The 15,888-nt window shown below is 34.9% G+C and overlaps 1 protein-coding gene and 1 long non-coding RNA gene across 2 annotated transcripts in view; one reads left to right on the top strand and one right to left on the bottom strand.

Moving 5' to 3' along the window:
* Positions 1 to 5,607, top strand: part of CNR1 (cannabinoid receptor 1) — a 109,192-nt gene extending 103,585 nt beyond the window's left edge. The window contains exon 3 of the mRNA XM_075862137.1: positions 2,447 to 5,607. Coding sequence (XP_075718252.1) covers positions 2,505 to 3,893 — 1,389 coding nt within the window. The 5' untranslated portion in view covers positions 2,447 to 2,504 and the 3' untranslated portion in view covers positions 3,894 to 5,607. The remainder of the gene's footprint in view (positions 1 to 2,446) is intronic.
* LOC142759687 (uncharacterized) lies at positions 742 to 14,657 on the bottom strand. Its single transcript, XR_012883177.1, has 5 exons — positions 14,537 to 14,657; positions 13,081 to 13,239; positions 2,914 to 3,108; positions 2,423 to 2,656; positions 742 to 1,282 (listed from the first exon to the last, which is right to left on the bottom strand). It is a non-coding gene; the product is annotated as an uncharacterized LOC142759687 (long non-coding RNA).
* Positions 14,658 to 15,888: the final 1,231 nt, after the last annotated feature.

The raw sequence follows: 15,888 nt of genomic DNA, 5'->3' as shown, positions 1-15,888 counted from the left end.
GCTCATCTTTATCGGTGACATATAATCTATCTTATGTTTCTTCCTAATATTTAGACTGATCCATCCATAAAACCTTATTCTTCATCTCAGATGTCCAGTTTTGCTGTTCTAGTGTAAATTTCTTCAGCTGCACATCTTGTCAGGCCCACAGCTTTGAATTTTTAAATGGGAGAATGGACCTGTAGACTCTTTCATACCCAAAGATTTAAGTATTGTTTATCTGATTGTGTCAGTTTTGATAGTCTACCTGGAATTTCAGTGTTGAAAGAAAAACCAACAACAAAAAAATCATTATCTCTATATCCTTTAATAATCTTTGGAACTTCAGTTTTGGAAACTGAACAACTCTCTCAAAAATAAATTCTTTAGCCATTTTAGGTGAATGTGCAAAAGAAAGTTACACCTTTTTTTTTTTTAACCTTTTTTTATGGATAACACAGCTGTAACTTGTTGATTCTAACATTGGAAAGAGTAATGGATTAAAGTGGCAGTAAGGCGCACAAAAATAATGTGGAAAGTTGCATCAAGTTAAATATAGAGGATATCGAGTGGTGCAGGAGATTTACATCTATGACTTGAAGGGCTTAAGTTATAGCAGAACATGTAAAAACTTGTATCTTTAACCCATTTTCACCCTATGCTCTAATACTGTAGATCTCTAAAAAAGGGACACTGAACCTGAGTTGACATGAAAATATTAACATTTTCTAAAATAAATGTAAAAACTTAAGTCAGGTTTTTTTTATTTTATTCAGTGACATTAGAAATAGTGACAACCACTCATCCACTTTTACAATTATTTTTGGTCATAAAAAGAAAAGTTGGATTGTCTTGTAGAAAAAAGTTTGTAGGTCTCACAAATGCCTTATCAAATTTTTAAGTAGTTCATAATAGGAATATAATGTTTTTGAATTTGGTTGTGACAGGAAAAATAACAAAAAAAAATGGATCTAGATTCAGATGACTATCCAGCAGTGATGTATATGTCTATAAGCACAACAGAGGGTAATTCAAAATGAAATTGAATGTTCTATGGAGCATTGGATAGCCAAAGTGGACCAAATATTTTGATTTAAGGAAATTTTTCATTGGAAGAATACCTCTAGGGATGCTTTCTGGGAAACTTGGCTACCGTGGAAGATTTTCAGAAATTTGACCTGGCTTGCTACACTGTAACCATTACCTAGATGGAGGTCTGCATCTTTGACATTTACCACTCATGTTGTCTTCATTGCTTTGTACATGTACATTGTTCTTTCTTTTTCTTTATTTGACGAATATCCTTTCAATAAAAAATTTTAAAATAAAAAAAAAAATGATATAGAATGGAAATAGCGTAGTCTGCAGCACTATTGCTTATGCAAAAAAATAAAAATAAAGGAAACCTAGCGAAACGGAGGCAAACGAAATACTGAAACAAAAAAAAAATACCATTGAAATCAATGGTGATGCAAACGGAAGCAATACTTTGCATTTATTTGCTCCTCTGACGGACCAGATGAACGGAAATCCTAAACGGGAGCCAGCACTGATATGAACAGGCCCTAAGGGGTTTTATCATTGATAGCATGCCATCACTTTCCAAACTGTGGTCGTCCAGCTGCCAGAAAGTCATGAAGTTCTGCTTCCACACAACACAGATTGACTGGCAGCTTTTCCTGTATGAGCATGTATAAAGAGAGAGCTGCCAATCACTCTGGGTGCGCAGCAGAAGAAAGACTCACAGGCTTTCTTTATGTGTCCTGGCAGCATTTAAACAGCATTTACAGGCAAATACTGTATCAATCATAGAAAACTATATATCTTTGAGCTCAGTGCCTCTCCTTTCATCCAATGCTGCCCACAGTTAGGGTATCATAGACCTTACAAATCATTTTAATCAAGACTGAAGTAAATTCTATTTGTAAAAAAAAATTACACAAAAAGGACAAAATGTCTACACTATTTCTGTAGAAAGAGGGGAAGAAAGCAGATCTTGTTGTGGCGCTGCTATACTTCGAAATAGATAAAACCGTGAAATGAATAGTCACGTAATGAAAGGATAATTTATTGGTAACAGTGGCAATGCGTTTCAATGCAGAACTAGCATCTTCCTCAGGCCATCAAAACAGACATTATACACCCTCTTAAATACTTAAATGCAATGAAAGATACCGCCAAAAAAACGGAGGTCAAAGGGTAATCATGACGTCATTAACGGGAAAAGCGGAAGTCATTTACAAAGTTTGAAACAAAGAACACAAAGCATTCGAAAAATATGTACATTAATTAATTAAATAAGACATAAAAAATATGCACTAAAAGCAGTAAATGTTAACATTTTAAAATTAATTGACAAAATCAAAGGTACTTAGTCTAAAACTACTTGTTCACTTTTTGTTCTTGTCTCTACACTATTTCTGTGACTACTATATTTGCTTACCTTGTGTTTTGTTGTTTACTACAGGTGGTGATCAGCCACTTCGTTCTTTCCTCTGGAAGAATTTTAACTTAAGTCCGAGGTAATGAAGTCTATCTTGGATGGCCTGGCGGACACTACGTTCAGAACAATTACCACTGACCTTCTATATATGGGACCAAATGAAGTTCAGTATGAAGACACAAAGGCTGATATTTCAAAACTGGGTTATTTCCCACAGAAAATGGCTTTATCCTCCTTTCAAGAAAAAATAATTGATGGTCAAATTACTCAACATCTGGATCCATTTAATGGAACTGATTATTTCAACAAGACAATTACTTCTCTTAAAGATCGTGATGACAATGTACAGTGTGGGAAGAACTTTATGGACATGGAATGCTTTATGATTCTTAACCCAAGTCAACAGCTAGTTATTGCTGCTCTTTCCATAACCCTCGGCACATTTACTGTCCTGGAGAACATGCTTGTGCTGTGTGTCATCTTGTACTCACGTAGTCTGAGATGCAGACCCTCCTATCATTTTATTGGCAGCTTGGCAGTGGCTGATCTTCTAGGCAGTGTCATTTTTGTCTACAGTTTTGTTGATTTTCATGTTTTTCATCGGATAGACACTCCTAATGTTTTTCTTTTCAAACTAGGGGGTGTCACTGCTTCATTTACAGCTTCAGTTGGAAGTCTGTTCCTAACTGCAATAGACAGGTACATCTCAATACATAGGCCATTATCCTATAAAAGAATAGTCACGAGGACAAAAGCTGTCATTGCATTCTGTATGATGTGGACCATAGCTATAGTCATAGCTGTTCTTCCTCTGTTTGGATGGAATTGCAAATTGCTAAAATCTGTATGCTCAGATATTTTCCCCCTTATTGATGAAACATACCTAATGTTTTGGATTGGGGTAACCAGTGTTCTCTTGTTATTTATAGTGTATGCATATATGTATATATTATGGAAAGCGCACCACCATGCTGTGAGAATGCTGCAACGTGGCACTCAAAAAAGCATCATAGTTCACACATCAGAAGATGGCAAGGTGCACATTACCAGGCCGGACCAGACTCGTATGGATATTAGGTTAGCCAAGACACTCGTCCTTATATTAGTGGTTTTAATCATTTGTTGGGGTCCTCTTCTTGCTATTATGGTTTATGATGTTTTTGGGAAGATGAACAAGACCGTAAAGACAGTGTTTGCCTTCTGCAGCATGCTTTGCTTGCTTAATTCAACTGTGAATCCCATCATCTATGCCCTTCGAAGCAAAGACTTGAGAAATGCATTTTGTAGCATGTTCCCCTCATGTGAAGGGACTGCACAGCCACTTGATAACAGCTTGGAGTCAGACTATCAGAATAGACATGCTAATAACAGTAATGTCCATAGAGCAGCTGAAAGCTGCATTAAAAGCACCGTTAAGATTGCCAAAGTGACCATGTCTGTGTCCACAGATACATCTGCAGAAGCAGTATAAGTCAGTCATATTGATAGGAGACAAACTAGGGAACAGCTTGCCCCCTTTAACACTGGTAAATTGTAGTGAAAGATAAACAGTAGTATATCTTCTATCCACAGTAAGTATACACAATGGGAATTAGATGATACAACATCAATGCCCTTTACCATTCATTATATTACTCTCCTTTGTTTAGAAAAGAAGAGCACTAATTTTATTATACAAAAATATTTTTTAATTATATAGTTTCATTTATTTTGAAAACAAAAAATGAATTTAACAATTCAGATATAGATTTACATTTTTTAAAGCATTGTTTGTAGTCTTTGAATATCTATGTTGTCCGCCTGGACCTTTACTTATGTATTGTACTTGTCTAAAGAGAAAGAAAACAATAGTGGAACTCTTTTTAATACCTCACATCACTTACCACGAATATTTTAAAGAATTAGAGGTAATCTTCTAGTTTGATTATCGCAAAAACTGGATGTGTATTACTTTACTTGCACAATACATGGGAACCTCGGTATGCACTTAGGTATATTATGGAGAATGGAATACAATTTGACATTCAGTGCTGAACATTAGGATAACGCACTTTATTTAAAGATGAGTGGGCCTATAACTTATTTACAGTTGAGAAACTTCCCATTGACAACACAAAATCTAGGCTTGACTTAGAACATTTTATGTCTATTTGGGAGGAAATAGATGGCTCCTGCAGGCAAAGACAATGAAGGCCGATCAGTTTGTGCAAAGAAACACAGTGTACAATGGTATTGTTGTGAATTTAATGTACTTTTCTTAGAAATAGGTTAGCATCAGTAATATAAAGTACTGATATCCCATATGTTCTACATGTACAGGATATCTCATGTAATCTATTAAAAATGACAACCTTTTAGTAGGTTTATTCTAATGTCACAACTAAGTGTGTTTTGTAATGTATAAGTCTGTGTAATGTGCATGTCTGTTTGTAAATAATGAAATAGGTCAACATATTAAAAATTGACCGCTACTATGACTAAGTATAACTTATAGCTCTTGTTGCACTATTTGCACATGAATTCAGTTTCTAAAATTGAGTTCTAATAAGGTATGAAAATGACTGAGAATTAAATTGTAATTCCCCTGTATAAATTATTGAGACCTCTAAACAACATTAAAATAATAATCCCCTGAATAAAAGGTAAGACATGTAAGGTTTTCACACTTACATAATAATGTGAGTGCAACCTACTGTAGATACCATCAGTTCATTATAAATCCCAACTTTGCAAAGAATGTTGGAAAATTTTAGCATTAAAACTTTCATCCTGAAAAATATTTTCCATTGGTAATATATGAGTCTTATTTTCCTTTTGAAATAGTTGAGTATTTAACTGCACTTTAATATAACAATATCCCATTTTTTTTATACAAACGCTAGATCAAAATGCTTATTTTTATAACTTTGTATAAATAAAATACGTCTTACACTTGCAATCTCCCCCTAAGTGCAGAAAATCACAGCCTTCCATTCATCAATATTCAGTCACATTTGATTGCTTATTTGGGATTTCTAGACTTTTTTAATGTTCAGTCTGGAAATAAACTCTAAGTTAATATGATTACAGTATACATTAATTTATACACTATATACCATGTACATTTAAAGAAGCACTGCAGTCAAAACTTAAACAATTCTTTATGTCTAGTGTAGGCCATAGTCAGGTTTCTTTCCAAGGTGTGCAGTCTGGAAAAGAAACAGTTAAAACCACATACTAATTAGGATCAACTGGCCCAATTAACAGCTCTTCTTGTCAGCAGGGTTTGCGATGGTTAACTCTATAATTTCTAGAGCACAAAGCTAGGAGGGAACAGTTGCCAGAGGGGTGGTGAATGACACAAGGATTCAAAGAGAGAGTCCCTCTATCAAAGAGAGAGGCCCTGCACTAGTCATAACACAATGTATCATTTGTACCTGGAGTGTTCCTTTACCATGAATGGCTTCTTCTCCCTCAGCAATTTATTATGTATGAGAGCTGCCAGACTTTCACCCAACCAATGTTAATGGGGAAAATAGTAATTGCACAGGTTGGATTTTCAGGTACAGCCATGCTGTTTCCTATTACTTATTTTGCTCTGAGAGTGTTTTTGCAGTACCCCCGTCTAACTTCTGTAAAGAGCTACATTTTTAAAGAGGCACTGCCTGTCATTGTTGTTGTCCAAAACATATTTGTGGCTAACAAACATTTAAAAATAGTATGAACAAATGACTCACAAAGAAATTTTTTTTAACTTTATTTCTGCATGATGTCATGAGACTAAGAAGGTGCCACCGCGCCCTACAGAACTGGGTATGGACTATTAACAACAATGCCACTATTTAGCCCCTGATTTATACTGTAGGGGAAGTCAAGATAAGTCATGAAGAAAAGTATGGTAAAAGTAGTCAGCAGTGCCATTCTTGCCATCATACCTATCATAACCTCGATGGAAACCTGACAGACGCCATTATAAGTCAGTGAATCCATTCACAAATGGATCAGTCATAGCTGTTATGGCTCTGTTATGAGCGGAAGCCATAACGCTAGTGTCTACAATGTTCAGAGTGGTGACCATATTTTCAAAATACTACTTTGCCTAATATTTATATATAAATATATATATATATATATATATACATATGTGCAACAGATATGGCGGTTCAGTTATTTTTGATGTTCTGCTCATAGGATGGAGCAGAGAAAGAGAAATAACAAGCCAAGTGTGTACACAACCTTACACACTCAAGGCTGAAAAACCCAGTATCGTAACGTTCATGTGCTAAAAGTATTCCAAAGATTGTAAATATTAGAATAAAAAGTCCACAAACAATGCAATTTCATGGAATCTTCATGCTTATTCAGATTTACATTTACAGAGTTATGCAATCTCTCTACTGAGGACGATCTTTTAATTAATTTCTTATACTTGAATTTCTATCGTATGCATTTTACTCTGAAGAAAATTGAAGCAGGATAAGTTTTATAGCTTCAACGAAGTGCATATGCAATTTTTTTTTATCATACATGCCCTTTGAAACTAACTAATGAAAGGATAATGTGCCATAAATAATTTTACTGTATTAGTTATAGTCATATTGGATAGTTTTCGAGTGTATATAGTTTAACAAAATAGTTAGTAATTAAATTACGACCGTATCATTTTGATCTGCATAGATGTATATCCAATTCTTCTATTTAAAACCAAAATGGATTTGTTATTTATTTAATATAATATTTTGAACAAATTTTCTGTAGAACGGCCCCTTTATTTGCTAAATAAAACAGCTTGGTATCAACTTAATTATTTATCTTTAACTTTCTCAAGAACATGACCATCATTTTTACTGCTAGTATGAAAATAAATCATAAGTATTAATTGACTTACTGTTTTCTAAAAATAAAAACAGATTATCTTAAGCCCCTTTTTCACAGGCCAATGATCGGGCGAGCGAGTGTTCATACGAACATAATGTTCCTGATAATTAACCTATGTACACAGTGTAGCGATTAGCTGACTAATGAGCAAATGTTCATTCATCGGCTGATCGCATCTTTTATGTGGCCAAAAAATGGTCGCTAGTCGGCAACACATCTCCCAGTGTAAACAGGGAATATGCTGCCTACAAGATGCAAATGTATGGGGATGAATGATCGTATTAACAATTGTTCGTCCCTAAACATTAGGATCATTGCTCCATATAAATGGAGCTAACGCAATTCGATCAACGTGCTGTATTGATGATTGAAGCTCGTTTACTCTCAAAGGCTTAAAAGTGTTGTAGACTAATTAGAAACTGGCTTAACTAATGAAGGCAAATATTGTGCTTGGGGTGTATCCACACGTTGCAGACATATTGCGTTTTTTGTGCAATTTTCATAGCAAAAGTGCTGCATCGTGTGATTATTTATTTTTTTAAATTGCATAAAAAAAAACAATATGACTGCAACATGTGAAAACACCCTTACAGTATGAAATATTTTTTGGGTCAAAACCTTCATTATCAAATGTGGCTCTGAGAGATGAGGGTAAAAAAGGTGGCAGATATTGTGGTTCATCCACATCTGTGCCAGCAACTCTGAGAATATAACTGCTCACAAAAAATTATTGGAGGCAGTTCTGTCCTCGCTAAGATTCCATTCCATTCTTCATCCTCAACCCCAGTCTGTGAAGAACACTTTCAGTGGCATAATGTTGATAAGTTATACCCCATAGTATGAGCACTGTATTTAGACTGTTTAAGCCAAATTTAAATAGTATCTGAATGATCTACCATTCCTTTCCTGGATTACCAATATGGCAATACAGGTAATACTGTTATTAAGGGTACAGGGAAATTAATCTAAACATGTCCTATGTCTGTCAGCTCTCACCTACTGCCTACCTATGACGTTAACAGTCCCTTTTATAAGTAATAATATGTCAAAACTGACCAATTTATTTAACTACTGAAACAACATGAGCTCTAGGTCCTGGTTGTACCTTCCCCAGAGGCCACCAAATATGTGGTATGGGACTAACAGGGTGCACAATGATTATATTATTCCTTTTCCAAACCCAGCAGGGGCCCAAAGATCACAGGATTATTTGAGTTTTACCAACTTTCCCACACCTAACGTACAGCAAACATCAAGAACCATCAATAGTCAATTTGAAACGTTGAAAAAAAAAATACATGATAAAGTAAAATTTAAGCAATGAGACTAAGTCTCACCTTTTGGTCCCAAATTCCTATGTCTAACGGCACATTAAAAGAACCATATATATATATATATATATATATATATATATATATATATATATATATATATATATATATATAAAGAACTATATGCACCTTTAATTCCTGCACCCAAGACGATTGGTCATCAATTCTGAGCTTACACCTACAGGGGCTCTACTGGAGACAACCTGTTCCCCACAAATGTAATAATCTGAAATGTTGTCTCTGGATAAACCATATTCATGTGCTTCTTTTCTTTGCACATAGAGCTCATTAAAAAATATTCATTGAAATCTAAAGGGCTCCCTAATGAATACTTTCAATGGGAAACTCTGCCTGTAGTGCGGCGCTAAATGAAAATCCTCTGATAATGAGATAACTTTTTCTATGTTCTTATAACTTGATCTCAATACATGTTTTTTAAATTACCTACACATTTATTATTATTGCTTATAATTATTATTTGCTCTTTTATTAAAACATTTGACCTACCCTGTATCTCTGCGGAATAAGAAACAGTAATGTGCGCATTAAATCACAGTCTGTTTACATTTAGTCTTTAGAGAACTGCAAGAACAATTGTACCTAAAACGTCTAGACCCTTTCTCACCATGACATCACAGCAGATTTATTTTACACCACTACTTAAATGAACATAACAATATTATAAAAAGTACATTATGAATGTTGCTCCCCATATGTTGAAATATTGGGTTGCATCAGATATATGCATATCAAAAAATCAAGTTTAGTAAAGATGTAAATTACTACAGTGCACCGTTTATCATTAGCAATTTTATATTACAGTAAAAACAATACCCTATAAAATAAAAAATACAACATAATGCCCATAAGAACATTGATGATGGTATATATAATCGTCCACTAGCTTTAAAGCAAATTGATAGAATAAAGGAATAGAACTGTTTTTGAAACTGTCTTCTTGTACATGCAACAAAACTTTTATAGGTTGTTTTATATAACTAAGATTTAAAGAAATTATGGGACAATGGGGCTGTCTGGCACTTTTCCTAGTGCTTGATCATGTGACAAATTGTATTGTGTGAAATATATTGACGTGTTCATTATTCATTTCCATGCCAAACCATTTTGGGGCTAAGCTAGTGTTATGCTAAGAAACCAGCTACAGTACCTAATTCACAGTTGTAGTGTTCTGTGTGGACTCTGTATGGTATTTATAAGAGTCATTTTTTTCCATTACTGTTTTAGTTTTAAATACTAAGCCTTATGCAACATTCTTCACTCCTTAGTTTTTACAGTTTTTAGTATTATTTCAGTGTTGAGTTGGTATGTTTGACGTGACATTTTACAATAGTGTACTTACTTTTAATTAAATGACTCAAATTAGCCAACAATTAAATATAAATCAATTAATCCCTAAAGAAAGCTATATACATGTAATGTAAAAGTTTAACTATCTTGATTCTGGACCCAAAAGGCCATAAATTCATATCTTATAGCCTAGCAAAAGCCAATACCATGGTTTTATATGGCTGTAAGTCTTAGGGTTTCATCTTCGAAAAAAAGAAAATCTTTATAACCGAATCTAAATTGGTAATTAATAGTGTAATACAATTTTGATCAGTTTTATCATAGGTAAAAAATGCTTTTAGCTTTCCTGGTTTTAAACGTAATTACACGATATGTAGCATTTTCATTTGAAGCAGTCACCCAATACACCCCAAGACTAGATGATAGAATGTAAAACATATTTTTACAAGCAACTTCCTTCTGAAAGATATACTGCAAAAACACTAAGTATTATCTTATGTACTACTGTACAGTTCATTCATTTTTAGATGTGTGACAATCACTGAACTATTTATAGAAGGCCATGGAGATATTTTTCCAATACCAGATAAAAGCCCAAAATGCTTGGCTCGGGTCTGTTTATTGTTGAACATAAACATCATAAAAGTACATGGACTGACCACATTTTATTTCAAACCAATAAAAAGGCACATGGAAATCCTCTTGAGTGTGTAACCGAACCAGTATCAGCAAAAGATTTAGGAATTATGAAATGTGTGTTGCTATCATCTGCTAAAAAATAGCAGCAAACTCAGTGACACTAATGCCACAATTGACAAATCACATGCGCGAAGTCTACACGTTGAATATTAAAGTTAGATAATATTATTTAAATCCATCTAGAATATTATTTGATACTAGACAATTTCTATTTAGGAACTAAGATTGAGAAGTCCGTTAATATAAAGATGATTATTGCTTACAAACATGTGATGTCCTTTAGAACATGCCATACTTTTTGTCTGTCTGCCAAACTTGTCTTTTTCTTGCAACATTTCTGAGGGACAAGCTAAATAGAACCTTACGGATAGCCATTAAACATAATCATTATACTTATTAGTGGTTTTTAGCATGCAACTTGCTAAATCTAAGTGGGAGAACTGTAGTAGAAGAATATATTTGGCGTTTAGTGAGAATAAGTACACCTTTCTAATACATCTCACTATACCCATACATCATTATAATTTCTTCTTACCTGTTTGTGAAGTGCAATAGTTGCTGTCCTGTCTACTCAAGTGTTGTCCATACAAAGTGATCATACAATGTATAAATATATATTTGAAAAATAAAAAGAATTGTATATTTGTATCATACAGAGATTATCTTGTTGTTGCAATTGCTGTAAATGTTTTCTTACACCGGCCTTTTGATAAACTTGTTGGGACGGTTTAAGGTGGACAGACAAGTCATCTGCTCTTACAAGACTGAATGTATGTAAATATGATAAACATATGTTGACTGATCAAGACGATCAAGAAGCACATTACAAACAAAATCTCCAGTTTTGGGTTGGAATCAATAAGCATTGTTGCAGTCTTCGGAATTGTTGTAACCTGTAGGCCTGCTAAAATGCTCTTAAAATAAAGCCTGTTTTTCAGTTAATAGAAATAGACATTATAATAGCCCAACTTCTATTTTCACAGCTACAGTAAGTACATTAAGTGGGGTTCATTGAGGGTGAAGAAGCCATATCAGTTCTCGGTCTTGAGTCCTATTCATTACCACAAAGGCAGGACCATGCTGCGATGGCTTGCTTCACTCTTCATATTTATGGAGATTATTCAATATTGTCTGTGATTCAAACATTAAACTTCCTTTGAGAAGAATATTGTGTAATTTGATGTTTGTTCAGCTGGTAACACCCTGTATAACTGCTACAATATATTTTTGTTGAGTAAACCTGTTTCAAACAATGTACATGAGTACTAGTATAAATGTCTTAAAGTATTTTCACTCTCTGTAGGAAAGTGTATTTCTGTACTAATTCCAATGTAAAACTGCCATTCCATATTTTATTTATACTCTACTGTAATTAAACTTATTTCAAGAAACATGATTGGTGTGTCAGATTTTATAATTGCATTGATTCTCTCAAACTAGTCCACCACTTGAGTAAAAAATGTTTCATTATTTAACATGGAAACGCAAGATATACTATGAAAATTAAGGATGATGCATGCGAATGCTGTTTTTTTTCTACTTTATCACTACTACATTTTATATGCAGCATTTGCCTGTTATACATTTACACACATTTAAATTATATATATGTACAAGTAAATGGAACATTTTATTTTTTAAATGCCAAAGTGAAAGGGGTTTTCCCATCAGAGACATTTATGACATATCCAGAGGATACGTCATAAATGTCAGATAGATATAGGTCCCACCTCTGGGACCCGCACCTATCTCTAGAACATGGCCCCCTAAACCCCGTTCTACCTCTCTGTGTGGTGGCTGAAGCGTGTGATTTACGATCATGAATTATTGAAACAGCGTAGCTCGCTTCGCTACGCTGTTTCCGTAAGTCCCATAGAACTGAATGGTAGTTACGGAAACAGTAGTTCACATGCTACACTGCTTCCGTAACTACCATTCACTACTATGGGAGTTACGGAAACAGCGTGTATTCAGACCAGACAAATGGAACGAAGTTTGGTCAGTCATATTATTGATAAGCTATGAGCTGTTTTCAAGAAAATTGGTGATCAGTATTACCATATGAGAACAAGATGAAATAAAGTTGTACTATAAAATATAAAAGATATTCAGGAAAACAGCAGCACAGCCACAAAATATTCTTCAGTGTGAAAGGACAACTCCCCAAACATGGGTTGTGCACGCAGCAAAGAATCCCAGGTCCAAGGGAGACAATCCATATGCAATCGAATACACTTCTTTGGATTATCTTGAGTGCTGCAGTTCCTTTCTTCGATTGAAGAAAATATAAAGGGTTATGCTTATTCTTAAAATATTGAAGAACAATTATTTTATTAACATACCCATTTTTTTGTGAATTCTCTCCAAGAAGCAGATTTAGTGAAGACCACAGAAACAAGAACAGTTCTAAACACATCTTATCCCTTTGTGAGCCATACTTAACACGCAGACACAAAAACCTACCTGAACCAACACATAAACACACTTGGTCATTGCAGGCCAATGCAGTGAAGAGTTCAGAGAATTATACATTCGGGAAATCAAACACCCTTTCAGTTTGAGCATAGATGAATATTGGGGGCCCATCTCTACAGGTTTCCTTTGAGGACATCAATGTGTACACTGTGGACAAAGAAGATGATCTATGTTAAACTGGAATTGCTATCCTTAACATTAGGAAGTCTTCACCTAATATTGAGAAACAACGCATACTTAACATTTTTACTACAGTGCATTAATAACAATTCCCACCTTAGCGTCTTGGTGACTATATTATGCTACTTAGAGTTGGCTACTCATTTTTCATACCTTTAATTTATGTAATGTGGAAAGCCTACACCTTCCATACTAGGGTTATGTCACCATGATGATAATATAAGTTACTTAAACATCCACAAAGGTAAAAATGCTAAAGAAATGTTCCTACCACACATCTGAACTGAGGATGCCACTTGAATGAGAGGTTAAACATCCTCAAAAGTTTTAAAGCACAGACGGTTAATTTTGATTTACTACTTCTATATCTTTGTGTATTATTAAAGGGTTTGTTTCATCAGGATTACTGTATCTGACTTCAGAATAGCATTGATGATACTGAAGTTGGCCCGGCTTCAAAAATCACCAGCGATCAGCTGGTATTAATGGGTAAAGATCTGCCTTGCTGTACTTACACCTTCAATAAGCATGTCAAATGTAGTACCACATGGCAGCCATATCAGCTCTCTGCTTTGGCTTATAGAGGTGGGTCCTAAATGGAGAACCACCCTCTATAATGTCCATATGTGCAGTTATGAGACAACTCAATTAAAGAACAGTTTCAGGAGCCTGTGATGCACAGCATAGTAAATGTTTTTGTTCTTTGAGAATGCTCATTTTTCTGGCAGTGAACAGTTCAGAGTAAAGTGTAAACCTCAAAAGAAATGGCAATGTTCTGTGGGGACAATGACCTATGTCCCAAAAATATTATTTTACTATTGGTCACTCTCTATGTTTTTTATGATCAACTCATTGCTACATTCCTTGTTTCAGCAAGCTGATTTTGTAGTGTCACATCTTGCTTGACAAATCTTGCAAAACTTCTTATATAGCACCATCTGCATTTCAGTCTGCCTGAAACATTGTGCTACAAACTTGAGATTGTGATTGAGAACTGGCATTAACAAGTCAGAAACACCTACACTAAATCTGCATGTGGGGAGAGGGAGCGAAAAGAAAAGAATTGTGAAATAAACCACATTTAGTAGGGATATAAAATCAAATTTTTAGTGGCATAGCTTCGGGTCCCGTTAAGATTACTCAAAGTCAGTGTGGGACAGGAAATCTAAATCTGAGATCACTGTGTCATCATAAATTAAAAATAGTCTCACACATTCTTTAAACGCAAATGGAAAACAACAGTAGCAGATGAATCATTCTATACCTCCAAAAAAACTCTCATTCACAACTTTGCACTTATAACTGAGCTGTTAATATCTGCAGAAACTTTTTTGGTGTTGCTAGAAAGCATTCTTTATACTTTACCACACATACTATCTATCCGGGATTAAGAAAAAAAAATATAAACTACAAAGGTTAAAACAGCAACAATCTAAAAAAAACAACAATAGATTGACATATAACATATTTATCCAAACTGTCACAACCGATCCAGGGGTGGACAATGTTGCCGATTATTTGTAGGAAAAAATGACATTATTTTTTTTACAATAAATATACCTAAACAGAAAAATTCCTTAAAGAGGCTCTGTCACCAGATTTTGCAACCCCTATCTGCTATTGCAGCAGATAGGCGCTGCAATGTAGATTACAGTAACGTTTTTATTTTTAAAAAACGAGCATTTTTGGCCAAGTTATGACCATTTTCAAATTTATGCAAATGAGGCTTGCAAAAGTACAACTGGGCGTGTTGAAAAGTAAAAGTACAACTGGGCGTGTATTATGTGCGTACATCGGGGCGTGTTTACTACTTTTACTAGCTGGGCGTTGTGTATAGAAGTATCATCCACTTCCCTTCACAACGCCCAGCTTCTGGCAGTGCAGACACAGCCGTGTTCTCCAGAGATCACGCTGTGACGTCACTCACAGGTCCTGCATCGTGTCAGACGAGCGAGGACACATCGGCACCAGAGGCTACAGATGATTCTGCAGCAGCATCGGCGTTTGCAGGTAAGTCGATGTAGCTACTTACCTGCAAATGCTGATGCTGCTGCAGAATCAACTGTAGCCTCTGGTGCCGACACGATGCAGGACCTGTGAGTGACGTCACAGATCTGCACTGCCAGAAGCTGGGCGTTCTGAAGAGAAGTGGATGATACTTCTCATCAGAACGCCCAGCTAGTAAAAGTAGTAAACACGCCCCGATGTACGCACATAATACACGCCCACTTGGACTTTTACTTTTAAACACGCCCAGTTGTACTTTTGCAAGCCTCATTTGCATAAATACGAAAATGGTCATAACTTGGCCAAAAATGCTCGTTTTTTAAAAATAAAAACTTTACTGTAATCTACATTGCAGCGCCTATCTGCTGCAATAGCAGATAGGGGTTGCAAAATCTGGTGACAGAGCCTCTTTAAACTCATTTATTTCTAAATAAAAATTCCTAAAAAATATTATAACAGTAAAAAAAGAGACATAATTAAATTGAATGCCTTAAAAAAATAACATAGATATGACATTATAACATTTATTATAAGTGCTCTTTAACGGTACCTGTCATTTCATAAAACTTATGAAATGTCATAAAGACATAGAAGTTTTTGTTGGTGGGG

This window comes from Rhinoderma darwinii, chromosome 4 (genome assembly GCF_050947455.1).
Source record: "Rhinoderma darwinii isolate aRhiDar2 chromosome 4, aRhiDar2.hap1, whole genome shotgun sequence".
NCBI classification, from domain to species: Eukaryota; Metazoa; Chordata; class Amphibia; order Anura; family Rhinodermatidae; genus Rhinoderma; species Rhinoderma darwinii.
Note: the sequence above shows the minus strand (reverse complement) of the source record. Positions and strands in the feature narration are given on the sequence as shown.